General features: G+C 32.1%; 1 protein-coding gene across 1 annotated transcript in view; it reads left to right on the top strand.

Moving 5' to 3' along the window:
* The window catches only part of LOC131943528 (G surface protein, allelic form 168), a gene marked incomplete at its 5' end in the record, with an annotated part of 49,542 nt that overhangs the window by 12,373 nt on the left and 17,942 nt on the right, over window positions 1-19,227 (top strand). Inside the window, 33 exon segments of the mRNA XM_059303703.1 lie at window positions 16-142; window positions 735-863; window positions 1,667-1,861; window positions 2,182-2,436; window positions 3,088-3,298; window positions 3,428-3,594; window positions 3,909-4,076; window positions 4,319-4,444; window positions 4,532-4,672; window positions 4,785-4,904; window positions 5,173-5,292; window positions 5,870-6,121; window positions 7,438-7,566; window positions 7,656-7,781; window positions 8,045-8,167; window positions 8,550-8,672; window positions 8,770-9,021; window positions 9,358-9,471; window positions 9,589-9,717; window positions 9,979-10,113; window positions 10,222-10,356; window positions 10,726-10,860; window positions 11,265-11,522; window positions 11,775-12,038; window positions 12,917-13,180; window positions 13,351-13,611; window positions 13,880-14,143; window positions 14,555-14,818; window positions 16,104-16,364; window positions 16,633-16,896; window positions 17,308-17,571; window positions 18,422-18,685; window positions 18,856-19,116. Coding sequence (XP_059159686.1) covers window positions 16-142; window positions 735-863; window positions 1,667-1,861; window positions 2,182-2,436; window positions 3,088-3,298; window positions 3,428-3,594; window positions 3,909-4,076; window positions 4,319-4,444; window positions 4,532-4,672; window positions 4,785-4,904; window positions 5,173-5,292; window positions 5,870-6,121; window positions 7,438-7,566; window positions 7,656-7,781; window positions 8,045-8,167; window positions 8,550-8,672; window positions 8,770-9,021; window positions 9,358-9,471; window positions 9,589-9,717; window positions 9,979-10,113; window positions 10,222-10,356; window positions 10,726-10,860; window positions 11,265-11,522; window positions 11,775-12,038; window positions 12,917-13,180; window positions 13,351-13,611; window positions 13,880-14,143; window positions 14,555-14,818; window positions 16,104-16,364; window positions 16,633-16,896; window positions 17,308-17,571; window positions 18,422-18,685; window positions 18,856-19,116 — 6,301 coding nt within the window.

A 19,227-nucleotide genomic window follows, 5' to 3' on the forward strand; every position in this document is an offset into this window, starting at 1 on the left:
TTTAAATTGTAACAGAGTCGTACATGCAGAGCTTCAAACAGTAATGGAACTTTGACGGATGCAACAATTTGGTGTGGCCTTGCTTTTCGTACAACTTCTAATGAAACTGTGAGAATCGAAATAGTAGAAGCTCCTGAACCTTGTAAGTAGCCATTACAGGGCATACTTTGTATAGTAAGCCTATACGTTTTAGCTGAAAATTTTTTAAAATTTGCATGATATGTTTGTAACTCTGACAAACTTAAAGAGAATTGTTAAATTAAAGAAAACGAAAACTCAATTCAACTTGTTAAAATCCATTAATAAAATCATAAAATAAATTAGTTGCATCATAATAATTATACCTTTACATTTATAAAGCTTAAAATATAAATATAATATAGTTATAGAACTTTTTGGTATTATTCTTACACACCACAATTGTATTTTGCAGTTTTCTAAACATTGTGTTGAATCCAAACATGTAATCTAAAATACAAAAGATTTCAAAATCATATAAGAAAATAAAAATTATAGTGCTCACAGAAACAAAAGAGCGAAGAAACTTTTTAATTTAGAAGTGACTTACATATGTAATTTATGACTTTTATTTGATGGTTGATGTTATTTTCAAATATTCCTAAGTAGGGAACTGTAAACTTTTGGAATGAATAGCCATTTAAAAATATATACTGCATGTTAACACAGTTTGATCCATTCTTTCATTAACACAATTAATGTATTGTATATTTCAGATATGAGCATATATGCCAACAACCAAGATTTTTCTGTCGGATTTCGAGACAATGCCAATTTTACGGTGAAACAGCAGGGGCTTTACCTTAGAAGATTGAATGACTCTCTTAAAATATCTACCTCTGATAGTAAGTTTGATGTTGTAGGCTTATTGATGCCTGTTTAATGGTGTGTTATTTTATAAAAGTTTGTAGAAATAATAAGATTCACTATTTTTCTTATTTTATTTATAATCATAATATCTATCTTAAATTTACTAAACAAAATTTCAAGATCTTAAATAAAATCTGAATCAAGATTTTTTACACTTCCCTGAGTCGAAAAAAAACTTTGTTTTGCAATTTTGTCCATATGTCTATGTGTTTATGTGTATGTGTGTGTATATCTGTGAACAGGATAACTTGTGTACCGTTACAGCTATGTTGATTAGATTTCATATATAACTATTTTATCAAATGTGTTGATCTGTATCAACTTTTCAGCAATTTCTGATAATCGGAAGTGGAACTTTTATCCTTTAGATTTTTTAAATGCCTATGACTTGAATACTGTTTCAGATAGTTAGGCGAAATTTCACATAGAAGTAAAAAAGATCTCATTCTCTACCTTCTGTCAAATTTTGAGTAATTTCCTTTGACCGGAGATAGTACTTAATGCTATTTCCGATTTCTCACAAAAATGCATATGAATTTATAAAAGTACTAGTATTACGCACTATTATATTCACATTGTTTGCCGTTTACTTAGTGCAGAATTATTTCTTCTTGTTGCCATCCCCCGTAGTGTCGTATAAGAATATTCCAGAAAGTTTAGGGGAGATCACTTCCGCATTTTTAAAAATTACAATGTTTGCATTTGTAGGAATATAAAAAATAATTAAAAAAAAACCACTTTCTTAAAATTATTAAGATATACTCATTTTGATGTACAGGTATAGGTGTAACAATTTCACTGGCAAATAGAATGTTGGAATTTAGTCTTGAAATTGATAGCAAATTTAAAGGAATGCCTCGAGGTCTACTGGGAAATTTTAATGATGATAAATCAGATGAGTTCATCTTCCCCAATGGGACACAACTCTCAAACTCTTCATCTGAAAGGGCAATTTATGCATATGGATTAACATGTAAGTACTAATTCAATAACACAATTATTTGTATTATTTTTTGTTATTATTCTGTTTTCCAAATACTTAGTAAAAAAAGTTATGTTTGATAATGATTTTTTAAAAATATTTTGAAGAAAGTTTAAAATAATTTCAAAACCTTTTTAAAATCAATTTTCTAAAACATTACATATTTTTAAAAAGATATTTTTATCTCTATTATTTTTTTAATACATTTTAAAGAAAAGCAAATTTTTATTCTTTAGGCCCCTATATGATTTATCAAATAAAGAATCTTGTTTGCAAAAAGTTAACTTACTATTCTTTAAATAACTTTGCAGGGGCTATTACCTCCGCAGCTGACAGTTTATTTTTTTATGGATTTGGACAAAGCCCAGCCACATTTACAAATACTAGTTTTGTGCCCATATTTTTGGATGAGGTAAATGCTACTGTCAGGTCTGAGGCTGAGCGAGTTTGTGACAGTTCAACTAACCTCCCATGTATTTTTGACTTTATTGCAACAAGAAATGAACAACTAGCAAAAAGTACCATGGCAGCAGCTTCTTCATTTGAAAAAGAAGTCCAGTCAGTGTGTAAGTTTGTATTTAATTTAGTGGTCAAACAAAATAGAAGTTTGATGTTAAATTATCAAACCAAAGTATTCCTTCAATAAAAATTTTTATTAAAAAAGTAATTTGAATAATTATCACCATAATTTTTCCTTTTTGTTACGTTGCAAAACATTGGGCGTCTGTCAAAGCCTTCCAGTCCCCATGGTCTCCTGCCACTCTATTCAGCTGTTCCCTGTTTCTTCCTACCCTTTCAGCCTTCTTCAGCACACTGTTGCCATATCGTCCTAGGTCAACCATTGCTTCGCTTGCCCTAGGTGTTCCGTTCCAAGGCCTGTCTGGCATCCTTCCTAAGTGTGGGCCCAATATATTGCCATTTCTTATTGTGATTTGCCTTTCTATTGTTTCCTGTTCCTATATCTCCTATAGTTTCTTTTTTTTAAAATTGTTTTAATTGTCTTTGCCAGTTTATTTTGAATTTACTCCTTTTTTTGTACCTATTAATAAAGTCTGGATTGTGTTTGTTGTTACCCCTTATGTTTTCCATGATGCATTTTAACCACAAAATACTATTTAATTTAGTATTTTATATTTAAAATTAATCAAGTGCCATTTGTTACTAGAAATAAAATTTTGTAATAAAATATGTTTCTAATAAAAATTTTGAATTTCTAGCCAACCGTGCACCAGTTATCAATGGTACAAGCAACATTGTGGTCACTGTAAATGAGACCATCACTTTTGAGTTAGTTGGATCGGATGCAGATAATGATAATATCAGTTTTGTAAAAATTGAAGCTCCAGCTGTTGGCTTTAATTATATCTCAATCAATGATAGCTTTATAGCCAATTTTACTCCAAAAAATATAGAAGTTACATCAATTAGGTAACACTTTTATTTTTTTAAAACACCAGTAGTTAATCTTAATATTAAATTTAAAAAAACACCTTTTTATAACCTATTTAAAAACATGTTTGAAATTATTTTTATTTTCTCTTTAAAAAAAATCAACAGTATTGTAGCTACTGACAGCAAAGGTATTTCATCTGAAGTGATTAAGATGAGCATTACCATTTGCAGTGGGTGTAACGGTCATGGCATTTGTAACTTTACAGAGATACTTAACCAAGTTTCACCTTATTTTACTGTAGTTACATGTGAATGTAACCCTGGCTACGATGGTTAGTATAACTTGACAAATTAGTCATTCACTATAAGTATAATTACATTATATTTTTAAATCTCAAAACATATTAATTCAGCTAATTTTATCTTATACTGTATTGTTTTACAACATACCTAATAAATAATTGTCAGGAATTTTGAACAAAATGTATCTTATATACCATGATGTCTTAAATAGATAAACATCCTAGTTATTTAATATATATTTATATATACTATTTAAATAATATAAAATTTTTAAATAATATATGGCTTAATTGAATGACATTGCATGATTTACATTTAAATTGTCACTGCTTTAACTTTGCAGGTGACCACTGCGAGCATGACATGGACGGCTGTGCCAACAATCCATGTCCACAACAAACTACATGCACTGACATGTCTGCTGAGAGTGAATTGGCAACAGGAAAATCTTACTTCTGCAGCAACTGCCCAACTGGTTTTCAGTTAGGTCAAAATGGCACTAAGTGTGAAGGTAGCAGTTTCAAATTTTAGGTTAACTAGCCACTGGTCTTGTCAAAGACTACATTGTATAAAATCAGCTAATTATAATTTCTTTACATTTCTTGAAAATATTTAAAATTAACACCATGCTTATTAAAAAAGCTGGTCATTACCTCTAATTAATAATTACAATTGTATAGTGTTAGTCATACAATTTAGCCTAATTGTTTAAAAAAAATATTATTTGAAAGATAATTTCTTATAATCTTACAGATGTCAATGAGTGCCTAGTTAATGGAACAAATCCATGTGGCTTAAACACATACTGTACCAACACTTTTGGTGGCTATACATGTACATGTGTTGAAGGATTTAGGAAGTCAGGGGATAGGTGTGTGGGTAAGTTTGCAGGTCTACATATTTTACTCTTTTGAATAAAATGTACATGCTTCTTTTAATCCTTTTCTACTCTTTTTTTATGTACAGATATCAATGAATGTATTGAGAATCAACATAACTGTGAACAAGTGTGCATCAATCTGGTGCCTTTATTTAAATGTGATTGTTTAGAGGGGTTCAAAATATCAGGATCTGCTCAAAATAGCTGCACTAGACTAACCCAAATAGGTAACCTACTTTTAAAATATTTTTCATAGTTGTATGTTTCTAGTCCTAAATATATTGCTGATTTCTTTGTGTTGGTTTTAGTACTAGGAAAATTTAATTTTAAATCTTTTAGACCCATGTGCCAACATAAGCAGTCAACCGTGTGAATATGGCTGCACTAATGCCACTGGGGCACCAAAATGTTTCTGCAAAGTTGGGGAAAAGCTGTCTACTAATGGTTATTCATGTGAAGGTAATGCACATTAAATCTTTTCTTCTAATTGAACGTCTGATTCTCTTCGGTACAGTTTTATACTGCAGTTCACTTAAATTGAGAAATCCTTTGCCTTTTATCTTTTGGAACTTTACATTCTTATACATTATGTATTTAAACATAATTTAGTATACAAAGCAGAAGCAATAAATTGAAAACATCAGCATAAAAAGAATGGTTTATATAATAACATAACAGTTTAGTATAAACTTCACTAAACTGAGTAATTTTTATAACTTTGTTTTAGATATTGATGAGTGTGCTGAAAAACTCTGCTCACAAGACTGTACAAACTCAATTGGAAGTTACAGTTGCTCTTGTTTTGATGGCTTCAAAATTAGTGACCAAGACAAATTAAGCTGTGAACGTAAGTCGAAAATAATTAAAAAGTGTTCAGTTCTTTCAGGGCATGGGCTGATGATGATCACCATGGAAACAGCAGGAAATTTTTGGCCATTTTTTTTTTTAGACTTAACTCTTTCAGTTATAACTATATGCTAAATATTATAGTTTGGAAGTAAGCATTTTGGATAATTTTGTTTTCATCACCCAGGGGCTTCAAAATAGTTTCTAACCATAGATTCATTAAAATCGAATTCATTCATTCCCATACCTGCCACAGAAGTTTCACTCAAAAAGCAGCACAATGAAACACAACCCTGGATCAAGTATTTTCATGCTTATTTAAATTCTTGCTAATAACCTCCAACTAACCTCTCCTACAATTCTCTATCATTCACATGATTTTTTATACACAATTGTAACCTTCAGGTAAAACTAAGCAATGAGTGGGTAATTTCAACTCTTTAACTAAATCTCAAAGGTGTTAAACATTCTTCTATCCTAGCATATTCGACTTGTACTAACATTAATTTGCAAAACAATGCAATGTGTGAGTTATAATTGTCTATGCTCAGAATAAAAATAAAAATTTTATATTTCAGCTTGTACTGGTAATAAATATGGAAAGAACTGTGAACAGACTTGTGAATGTAGAGGGCGGTCTACTGCTTGTGACCGCATCAAAGGTTGTATCTGTGAACCAAGCTGGACAGGGACATCCTGTGAGATTGATGTTGATGAATGTTTTTTTAATTTGGACAACTGTAGACCAGACCAGATCTGTACCAACACTAATGGTTCTTTCACTTGCACTTGTCCAAGGGGCTATGATGATGTCAATGGAACGTGCTCAAGTGAGTGTTTTTTGCTTGACTTTTTTTTAATTCAGCATCTGTGTTGACCAAAGCATATTGCACTAAATTATATCTAGATGATGATTATAAAGACATGTTGGTAAAATTTAGGTAAGCCAATTAGAAAAATTGAATGACAAGTCAGTCAAAAATCAGAGTCACATGACCAGACCATGATAGAGAGGAAGCATCAGTCTTGGGGATATCTCAGTTTATGGTAGTTGACTTTTGTGGTGAAATAATTGGTCAGGAAGATCAGAAACATTGATAGACATAGACAGTGATAGGTGTTGGTGGATTTATTTTAGAGTTTCTATTTATACAGATGGCTTTTAAACAAACAAAAGAGATTCTTCCTTCTCTTCTTCTTCTTTGTTCTTAATTTTAAGTGCTGGAAGGGATCGAACTCGAGACTTTGGTTTGGCAACCATGAGCTTTTACCTACTGGACGACCTCTTTCCAACACAATGAAGGATTACGTGTCAACTGGTTATGCGTCGTTAAGGCCATTGTCTCTGATTTCAGCCTGCTTTTCTTTTTGGATTTGCTTCAATAGCCTTTGTCCAACCAAGAACAAACTACAAGGCAAAAGTTGTTTCATTTTTGGAGTTGTCTCTCCTAGAAGAGTGGCTATCCCCAGCTAATGAGCCTCATCTGCCCGAGGGTTCGAACTCGAGACTTTTCGGTTTAGCAACCATGAGCTTTACCGACTCGACCACGTCGACCCCTATGATGCACAATAACAATTCAGCATCATCATTCCTCTGGCCTTAAGATTCTAGTCTGTTTTATGGTGATGTTGTTTGTTGGTTTTCAAAAGGTTTCTAACCCATCCCCATTTACACTTTGTATTACAATGTCTATAAGGTTTTGCCCACTTTTACTTCTGTAATTGGAAATTTCCTCAGGCCACCTGATGTTCATTCAATATTTGATGCAGGTGTCTGTTAACAAAATTATGAAGTTTTTTGTTCTTTGTGTTTTGTTAGCAGAACTAATTTAGCAATGCTGTTAAACAGTCATGTTTTGGAAAGAATAGACAGTGCTCTTGATGCCAAGATTGTGTGGATGGTGTTGAATGAGTGCTGGTGCTGTTTTGAATGTATTAATCTGTTCCCCTTTTCTTGCTCACTACAATTCTTATAAATGTGAAGTAATTTTACCTTTAACATAAGGGGGAGCTACTGTTTGTTTTTATCAGTTATTATCGTAGTATACTTATTTATATTTTAATTAAAGAATATTTTTTAAGCTGTTGTAAAAAAATATTGTTTTTAACACAATAAATAATGTTTTATAAAATTATTTTTTTCCAGATGTTAATGAGTGTTTAAATCCTTTAAATGATTGTGCTAAAACCCTTCATAGTGTTTGTGTGGATAACCCTGGCTCATTTAGTTGCATGTGCAAGGATGGATATATTTTTGTCAACAACACTTGTCAAGGTATATATCTTTATTTCATTAATTGCCTATTCCTAGATATAACCACAGTGTCCCTTTTCTAAAATTAGTTTTAATATTAACATTTTCAGATATTAATGAGTGTAGTACAGAAGTTAATGGCTGTGAACATAACTGTGTCAATATGCTTGGAAGTTACAACTGTGAATGTTTCCCTGGATTTGTTTTAGGTTTAGACAGAAAGAAATGTTCTACAGGTAAGGTTGGGTATTTTTAAAAATCTTAATGTAAACCTCAGTAGGTTCTGTTGGCAGGTACAATCAGATAGTATTCAAGACTTGCAGCTTGAAAATTAGATTTATGTTATTTATGTACTTGTTACTTTTACTGTACAATTCTTTTCTACTAATCTTTCGCATATATTATGTTATTTTTTATATTTAGTAAATACATGATTTCAATGTTTATATTTTCAAATTTATTTTATTCAGATGAAGTTAAATTAACTTATTGTTTTCAGCTTTTGAGGTATGTGCAAATGCAAATCTAAATTGTAGTCATGGATGCACAATTATAAATGGAACAACTCAATGTTTTTGTGAAAGAGGTTACATTCTCATGGATAATCGCATCAACTGCATAGGTAGATCTGTTTTTTATAACTTGAATCATGCTGTAATATGGGTATTAAAATTAAAAATAATTTTTATGCAATTGCTATAAACCCTATTCATTATTAATTAGATACAGTAAACTGCCATTTAACATGTTTTGATCCCTGCCATTATTAAAATAAAACAAATAAACTCCAGTTTCATTCCATTTCAACACTACTATATGCTTTTCCTAACACATGCTAGTATCCCGCTTTAATACCATTACACATTTGTGTCAGTCAGAACCTGTTTGTTAGTTATAATAGCCTGTCAAGTAAAAATTTTGACTTAACATCAACTGAAATTTTATCACCAGTCATAGAAATACAATTGTAAAATGGGCTTAAATTGATTTTCTTTTGTGGACAGATATTAATGAGTGTGAAACATCAGAGAACATGTGCTCTGACAACTGTACAAACTCACCAGGATCTTACAATTGCTCATGTCCTAATGGAAAGAGGCTTCAGAATGATAGACGTACTTGCCAAGGTATACTAGACTGCATATTGAGCAGAAAGTACAGTAAATTGTACAATGTAAAAATAAAATGAAAAATGTACAAATCAATACATTACTTGGTTTTCAGTTTGTGATGATTTCCATTGGGGCTATAACTGTGAAAATACCTGCAGCTGCAACCCTGTAGGCACCTCAAAATGTGACCCAGTAAATGGATGTATTTGCATGAAAGGCTTTACAGGAATTACATGCTATGATGATATTAATGAATGCAGCAATGCGACAATTTGCCCACAAAATTCTGTTTGCAATAACACAGTTGGATCATACCACTGCAGATGTCAGGTTGGGTTCAGGCTTGAAAACAACTCCTGTGTTAGTAAGTAGAAATGACAGTCAAAAAAGTTGTTAAAATATAAATCATTTAGAAAAATTACTTTTCATAAATTTACACAGGTTAGGTGAATGTTTTAAATAACAGCTCATATATTCCTAATGGTTTGTTGCAAACTATTTATCTTCCATGTTTTCTTCAACAACAATGCTCATGTCCTATCTATAAGGCATTGATTCAAATCAACTGGACAGACATCTATCAAATCATATATTTAATAATTTATTTAGGTCTTTTAATTTATGATCAACATTAGTAAGGTAAAAGCACTATTATATTTTATTTGATTATAAGCATCATGTCAATTGCTATTTATTTTAGATATTAATGAATGTATCACATCAAGACCTTGTGACCATATTTGTAATGACACCTATGGTAGCTACACCTGCTCTTGTCACAGAGGGTTTCAATCTGTTGGTGATAAATGCATAGGTCAGTATTACATATCAAATGCAAGCAGCACGGTAAAAATTAAACTCTAAAATGTTTAAAAGTGTTTTGATTAAATATAATTCATCAATAATCAACTAAACTATATTTTGAAAATAGATATTGATGAGTGCAGTAATTCAACACTGAACACTTGTGAACAAATCTGTAGAAACACTCAAGGTGGCTATGCATGTGACTGTAATGAGGGTTTCGTTCTTAATGTTACAACAAGAACAACATGCAATGGTAAGTAAATATTTCAATAAGTGAAATAAGTGTTAATCCCTTCCAGCCCAACTTTTTGTGATTGCAGAGAAAAAAAAAATCTATTGAGTTTCACTTATTATGTAGTATCAGTGTTATTTTCTTTTATAAACAAAACTTATATAGTTGTGCACAAGTTTATTTATGCTAACATTAGACTTACTTAATCATAATTTAATGCTGTCACAGAAAAAAGACAATAATAACAATCTAAAATCATATTTAAAAAAAAAATACTTTCAGCTTGTGATGCAAGTTATTTTGGAAAAGACTGTGCCAACCAATGTAAATGTAATATGACCAACACAGTTGATTGTAATGATGTTACAGGGTTTTGTACTTGTAAGGCTGGATGGAGTAATGACACATGTAATACAGGTACACACAAATCAGCACTTATAAAATGTGATTAGAAATGTGTCATTTTAAGCTCTAAAAATATTAAAATTCGATACAGGAAATGAAAATACTTGTATTTTATTACAGCTTGTGATGAAACACATTTTGGAAACAACTGCTCCAACACTTGCAGCTGTAATATGACAAACACATTAGACTGTGATCATGTGACAGGAGCTTGTACATGTAAACCAGGCTGGAGTGGGGATACATGTAATAAAGGTAATCATACATTCAGTTATTATAGATTCTGGTAAAAAAATACTTTAATAGGAGTTGACTTATAAGTTTGAAAAGGATGGCTTGGCATAGCAGTAGAGAACTAGTCTGCTATACCATAAGTCTCGAGTTCAAATCTGGGTTCAAGTCACCTGAGTTCATTAAGCTCTGATTGGTACCAAATTTATGGTAGGAAAAGTAAAGAATGCTGGGCATAGTGCTGACAACACTATCCCTTAATATGCAGAGTTTGAAGAAACAAGTAAACTCTACTTCACTTGCCCCATGGAATGTCATGTTTGAAAAGGGAACTTTAATTTTAAAAGCTGAATACTAAAGAAATAAAAGAACCAATACACATCGCATTTTCAGAGTGTGATGCAACTCACTATGGTGAAAACTGTTCCTACGCATGCAGCTGTAATATGACAAACACACATGAATGTGATGATGCAACAGGAGCTTGCACGTGTAACCCAGGATGGAGCGGGAATGACTGCAATGCAGGTGAGAAAATAAATAGTAATTTTTTTTTTCAGGTAATGCAATTTTAAAATTTCTAACACATTTTATTTGTTAAATGCTATCCCATCCCCCCCCCCCCCCCCAACCCCCCACAGCTCACAACCAGTCATTTTTTTTATCCTATTAATATTGCTTGATTAGCATTGGTATAATTAAAGTCATTTGAATCTAACAAACAAGTTTTATGCTGTATGACTTTGCATTTAGTGCAAATCATAAGTTTTTTGCACCATTTAATAAGTAATAAAACAGATAGTGTATTGTATTTACCTCACTGCAGCTACCATTTGTATTTATCTGTTACCATTTGATGATCATTGATTCACTTATGTTTAATATTAACTTGCAAACATTTGTAAAAACAAACACTCTCTGCAAATTAACAGCTTGTGATACAACCCACTATGGTACAAACTGTACACAAATATGTCAATGTGTTGAGGCAAACACTGCTGACTGTAGTGACATAAATGGAACTTGCACATGTAAACTTGGTTGGACTGGCACCAAATGTGACACAGACATTGATGAATGTGGGAACACAAGTTACTGTCCAGACCCACATGATTCTTGTTACAATGTAAATGGCACTGCCCAATGTAGATGTGATGAGGGATTTGTGCTGTCAAATCTTACTTGTCAAGGTATTTTACAATTTCAGCCAAACTTTTCTTGTGGCTTCTTGTTCACTAACTTAGTTCCAACTAATATGAAACAAGTGGCTTTTACTATAACATTTTTTCATACAGTGTTGATAGCTCTGTATGTTTTTTTGGCCTGCAAGCTGTTAAAAAAATATATTTTTATATATAAAACAAAATCTTATTGATATATTGATGTTGCATATTGCTTCAATACCAAACACTCCTAAGAAAAAAATTCATCCACATCAACAGCTTGTGATACAACACATTATGGTACAAACTGCTCCACACAATGTCAGTGTGTCATAGCAAACACTGCTGACTGTAATGACACAAATGGAGCTTGCACTTGCAAACAAGGCTGGAATGGAATCTTTTGTCAAACAGACATTGATGAATGTCTAAATTCAAGTTACTGTCCAGACCCACATGATTATTGTTACAATCTAAATGGCAGTGCTGAATGTAGATGTGATGTAGGGTTTACAAAACCAAGTTCTAGTGCACTTTGTCAAGGTACTTCAGCCAACTTTTCTTTTGGCCTCTTGTCCACTAACATTTTACCACTTTGAGCAAAGCATGCACTTGTAAAACTTTCTAATATTTAATATTTTTTTTTTGCAATCTAATGATCTAATCTTTTACTATATAAAAAATCTGACACCAAAAATGTTAACCAATAACTAGCTTTAGTAGTAATTTATCTAACACTGTAGATTGTTGAAAACTAAAACATGCAGACTCTTTGTGACCATGCTAATCATTATTATTAACTTTAACACGTTACTAATGTACTGAGACTTGCACACAAAGATTTTTTGTTGTTGCTAAAATCATTTTAATGTTTTAATTACAAATATATAGGGTCTATACGAACTGTAAAGCAAAGACTACTTAACTAAGTACATTTATATATCACATAAATTATCACAGTATTTAATGTATAACTAAAACAACAAGTGTTGATATTTTTAATATTTACATAATTGACGGCTGTGGTCTAGGCTACTCTAGGCTAACAGAACGTACACACTAGAAACTAACAGGTGCTTATCAATTGTTTTTTTTAAGCACAACTCCACAAACATAGTGTGAGAAAGAAATATAAAAAATTACAAGTTTAAAAAAAAATGTTTGAATTTTACACATTACATACTGTTAAAAATAAATTTTAAGAAGATTGTATTTTTAAAACCAGGACAGAAAAAATATGAAAAAAGCTTTACATTAATGTGTCTGACAATACACATTTCTACTTTAAAAATAGACAAATGTTTCCACATAAACAGCAACAAAATGCAACTTTTCTACCTGTATGGCAAAACCAGTTAAATTTTCTCTGCTTCTGAAATAATAGTGTGTACACTGTCTAACTACTTTTCATTACATGTCAGTTTGCAATGGGACACATTATGGTGTCAACTGCTCACTTCCATGTGGCTGTGTACTGAGCAACACAATTGACTGTAATGAGACAGATGGGTCTTGTAGATGTAAAACTGGTTGGACTGGCACCAAATGTGACACAGACATTAATGAATGTGGGAACACAAGTTACTGTCCAGACCCACATGATTCTTGTTACAATCTAAATGGCACTGCTGAATGTAGATGTGATGTAGGGTTTACAAAACCAAGTTCTAGTGCACTTTGCCAAGGTACTTGAGCCAACTTTGCTTATGGCTTTTTGTCCACTAATGTGGTCCTAACTTAAATACTGCATTAAGCTGTATATAATAATTGGCTTCACTAACAAGAAGGAAGATTTTTCATACTTGATTTATGGCATTTCTAATGTAAATAAAACATCATTTCTCCAAATCAACAGCCTGTGATGCTACACATTATGGTACAAACTGTTCAAATACTTGTCTCTGTATTGTGGCAAACACTGCTGATTGTAATGACACCTTTGGAACTTGCACATGTAAAACTGGTTGGACTGGAACCAACTGTGATCTAGATATTGATGAGTGCAGCAACTCTAGTTATTGTGGCCAACATGAAGAATGTCACAATTTGAATGGTTCTGCTGAATGCAGATGTGTGTCAGGATATCAGAAACTCACACCTGGTGCTCTGTGCCAAGGTAGTTGTTCAGACAATTTCTTACTTTTTGTTTATAAAATGTTTTCTAAATGAATTGAATCTGTGGTGTACATTTGTTTTGTCGTAAATATAATTTGTTGAGATTTTATTCTCTACATATGCCTACATTATTCAGATGCATTAGCTGTCATGTACGTTGTTGCAGATGTTATGCAACTTTTCTACCTGTATACCTAAATGAGTTTAATTTTCTTTGCTTCTGAAATAATAGTGTGTACACTGTCTAACTACTTTTCATTACATGTCAGTTTGCAATGGGACACATTATGGTGTCAACTGCTCACTTCCATGTGGCTGTGTACTGAACAACACAATTGACTGTAATGAGACAGATGGGTCTTGTAGATGTAAAACTGGTTGGACTGGCACCAAATGTGACACAGACATTAATGAATGTCTAAATACAAGTTACTGTCCAGACCCACATGATTCTTGTTACAATCTAAATGGCACTGCCCAATGTAGATGTGATGATGGATTTGTCTTTTCTGCTCTTAATTCATCATGTCAAGGTATTTGAGTCATTTATTTCATGTGGCTTCTTGTTGACTAACATAGTTCTAACTCTTGTAGCACAAGCAGTTTTTGTTGCACTGTAAAAAAAAACAACACTTGTATACTTGTAATTTATTGATTTGTCTAATAGCAAAGAATTCTCCATACATTTACTAAATAATATCACTAACTCAAACTTTTATTTGCTTAGTAAAAACACAAATGTGTCTTGTTATTATTTTGATTAATCTATAGCAATTATTAACTAATATATTTTAAAAAAAAACCCAATGAAACCTTAAGTTAAAAATAATATATTTTGTTTATCTAATCAAAACCACATTGTAACAGTACAACTCTGAAATAATAAAACAATGTATTCATTGCAAACTATGCTAAGAAATCCTTTAATGTTTACACATCAACAGCTTGTGATACAACACATTATGGTACAAACTGCTCCACACAATGTCAGTGTGTCATAGCAAACACTGCTGACTGTAATGACACAAATGGAGCTTGCATTTGCAAACAGGGCTGGAATGGATTCTTTTGTCAAACAGACATTGATGAATGTCTAAATTCAAGTTACTGTCCAGACCCACATGATTATTGTTACAATTTAAATGGCAGTGCTGAATGTAGATGTGATGTAGGGTTTACAAAACCAAGTTCTAGTGCACTTTGTCAAGGTACTTCAGCCAACTTTTTTTTTGGCTTCTTGGCCACTAACATTTTACCACTTTGAGCAAAGCATGCACTTGTAAAACTTTCTAATATTTTTTTTTTTTGCAATTTAATGATTTAATCTTTTACTGTATAAAAAATCTGACAACAAAAATGTTAACCAATAACTAGCTTTGGTAGTAATTTATCTAACACTATAGATTGTTAAAAACTAAAACAAGCAGACTCATTTTGACCATGCAAATCATTATTATTAACTTTAACACCTTACTAATGTACTGAGACTTGCACACCAAGAATTTTATTTTTTATTTTTGCTAAAATCATTTAAAATGTTTAATTACAAACATATAGGGCCTATATGAATTGTACATTTATATATCATATAAAGGATCACAGTATTTAATGTTTAACTATAACAAGTGTAGATATTTTTAATATTTACATAATTGAAGGCTGTAGTCTGTCTAGGCTGCTCTAGGCTAACAGAACTTACACACTAGATACTAACAGGTGCTTATCAAAAGTTTGTTTTTAAGCACAATTCCACAAACATAGTGTGAGAAAAAATTATAAATAATTACAAGTTTTAAAAAAAATATTTCAATTTTACACTTTAAACATGTGATAATTTTACTAAGATGGTATTTTTAAAATCAGGACAGATAAAATATGAAATAAGCTTTACATTAATGTGTCTGATAATACACATGTCTACTTTGAAAATAGACAAATGTTTCCACATAAACAGCAACAAAATGCAACTTTCCTACCTGTATGGCAAAACCAGTTAAATTTTCTTTGCTTCTGAAATAATAGTGTGTACACTCTCTAACTACTTTTCATTACACATCAGTTTGCAATGGGACACATTATGGTGTCAACTGCTCACTTCGATGTGGCTGTGTACTGAGCAACACAATTGACTGTAATGAGACAGACGGGTCTTGTAGATGTAAAACTGGTTGGACTGGCACCAAATGTGACACAGACATTGATGAATGTGGGAACACAAGTTACTGTCCAGACCCACATGATTCTTGTTACAATCTAAATGGCACTGCTGAATGTAGATGTGATGTAGGGTTTACAAAACCAAGTTCTAGTGCACTTTGCCAAGGTACTTCAGCCAACTTTTCATCTGGCTTCTTGTCCACTAATGTTGTCCTAACTAAAGTACTGCATTAAGCTGTATAAAATAATTGGCTTCACTAACAAGAAGGAAGATTTTTCATACTTGATTGACGGCATTTCTAATGTAGATAAAAAATCCTTTCTCCAAATCAACAGCTTGTGATGCTACACATTATGGTACAAACTGTTCAAGTACTTGTCTCTGTATTGTGGCAAACACTGCTGATTGTAACGACACCTTTGGAACTTGCACATGTAAAACTGGTTGGACTGGAACCAACTGTGATCTAGATATTGATGAGTGCAGCAACTCTAGTTATTGTGGCCAACATGAAGAATGTCACAATTTGAATGGTTCTGCTGAATGCAGATGTGTGTCAGGATATCAGAAACTCACACCTGGTGCTCTGTGCCAAGGTAGTTGTTCAGACAATTTCTTTCTTCTTGTTTATAAAATGTTTTCTAAATGAATTGAATCTGTGGTGTACATTTGTTTTGTCGTAAATATAATTTGTTGAGATTTTATTCTCTACATATGCCTACATTATTCAGATGCATTAGCTCTCATGTACGTTGTTGCAGATGTTATGCAACTTTTCTACCTGTATACCTAAATGAGTTTAATTTTCTTTGCTTCTGAAATAATAGTGTGTACACTGTCTAACTACTTTTCATTACATGTCAGTTTGCAATGGGACACATTATGGTGTCAACTGCTCACTTCCATGTGGCTGTGTACTGAACAACACAATTGACTGTAATGAGACAGATGGGTCTTGTAGATGTAAAACTGGTTGGACTGGCACCAAATGTGACACAGACATTAATGAATGTCTAAATACAAGTTACTGTCCAGACCCACATGATTCTTGTTACAATCTAAATGGCACTGCCCAATGTAGATGTGATGATGGATTTGTCTTTTCTGCTCTTAATTCATCATGTCAAGGTATTTGAGTCATTTATTTCATGTGGCTTCTTGTTGACTAACATAGTTCTAACTCTTGTAGCACAAGCAGTTTTTGTTGCACTGTAAAAAAAAACAACACTTGTATACTTGTAATTTATTGATTTGTCTAATAGCAAAGAATTCTCCATACATTTACTAAATAATATCACTAACTCAAACTTTTATTTGCTTAGTAAAAACACAAATGTGTCTTGTTATTATTTTGATTAATCTATAGCAATTATTAACTAATATATTTTAAAAAAAAACCCAATGAAACCTTAAGTTAAAAATAATATATTTTGTTTATCTAATCAAAACCACATTGTAACAGTACAACTCTGAAATAATAAAACAATGTATTCATTGCAAACTATGCTAAGAAATCCTTTAATGTTTACACATCAACAGCTTGTGATACAACACATTATGGTACAAACTGCTCCACACAATGTCAGTGTGTCATAGCAAACACTGCTGACTGTAATGACACAAATGGAGCTTGCATTTGCAAACAGGGCTGGAATGGATTCTTTTGTCAAACAGACATTGATGAATGTCTAAATTCAAGTTACTGTCCAGACCCACATGATTATTGTTACAATTTAAATGGCAGTGCTGAATGTAGATGTGATGTAGGGTTTACAAAACCAAGTTCTAGTGCACTTTGTCAAGGTACTTCAGCCAACTTTTTTTTTGGCTTCTTGGCCACTAACATTTTACCACTTTGAGCAAAGCATGCACTTGTAAAACTTTCTAATATTTTTTTTTTTGCAATTTAATGATTTAATCTTTTACTGTATAAAAAATCTGACAACAAAAATGTTAACCAATAACTAGCTTTGGTAGTAATTTATCTAACACTATAGATTGTTAAAAACTAAAACAAGCAGACTCATTTTGACCATGCAAATCATTATTATTAACTTTAACACCTTACTAATGTACTGAGACTTGCACACCAAGAATTTTATTTTTTATTTTTGCTAAAATCATTTAAAATGTTTAATTACAAACATATAGGGCCTATATGAATTGTACATTTATATATCATATAAAGGATCACAGTATTTAATGTTTAACTATAACAAGTGTAGATATTTTTAATATTTACATAATTGAAGGCTGTAGTCTGTCTAGGCTGCTCTAGGCTAACAGAACTTACACACTAGATACTAACAGGTGCTTATCAAAAGTTTGTTTTTAAGCACAATTCCACAAACATAGTGTGAGAAAAAATTATAAATAATTACAAGTTTTAAAAAAAATATTTCAATTTTACACTTTAAACATGTGATAATTTTACTAAGATGGTATTTTTAAAATCAGGACAGATAAAATATGAAATAAGCTTTACATTAATGTGTCTGATAATACACATGTCTACTTTGAAAATAGACAAATGTTTCCACATAAACAGCAACAAAATGCAACTTTCCTACCTGTATGGCAAAACCAGTTAAATTTTCTTTGCTTCTGAAATAATAGTGTGTACACTCTCTAACTACTTTTCATTACACATCAGTTTGCAATGGGACACATTATGGTGTCAACTGCTCACTTCCATGTGGCTGTGTACTGAGCAACACAATTGACTGTAATGAGACAGACGGGTCTTGTAGATGTAAAACTGGTTGGACTGGCACCAAATGTGACACAGACATTGATGAATGTGGGAACACAAGTTACTGTCCAGACCCACATGATTCTTGTTACAATCTAAATGGCACTGCTGAATGTAGATGTGATGTAGGGTTTACAAAACCAAGTTCTAGTGCACTTTGCCAAGGTACTTCAGCCAACTTTTCATCTGGCTTCTTGTCCACTAATGTTGTCCTAACTAAAGTACTGCATTAAGCTGTATAAAATAATTGGCTTCACTAACAAGAAGGAAGATTTTTCATACTTGATTGACGGCATTTCTAATGTAGATAAAAAATCCTTTCTCCAAATCAACAGCTTGTGATGCTACACATTATGGTACAAACTGTTCAAGTACTTGTCTCTGTATTGTGGCAAACACTGCTGATTGTAACGACACCTTTGGAACTTGCACATGTAAAACTGGTTGGACTGGAACCAACTGTGATCTAGATATTGATGAGTGCAGCAACTCTAGTTATTGTGGCCAACATGAAGAATGTCACAATTTGAATGGTTCTGCTGAATGCAGATGTGTGTCAGGATATCAGAAACTCACACCTGGTGCTCTGTGCCAAGGTAGTTGTTCAGACAATTTCTTTCTTCTTGTTTATAAAATGTTTTCTAAATGAATTGAATCTGTGGTGTACATTTGTTTTGTCGTAAATATAATTTGTTGAGATTTTATTC

This window comes from Physella acuta, unplaced genomic scaffold (assembly GCF_028476545.2).
Source record: "Physella acuta isolate Inbredline_101_S28 unplaced genomic scaffold, ASM2847654v3 ptg000459l, whole genome shotgun sequence".
NCBI classification, from domain to species: Eukaryota; Metazoa; Mollusca; class Gastropoda; family Physidae; genus Physella; species Physella acuta.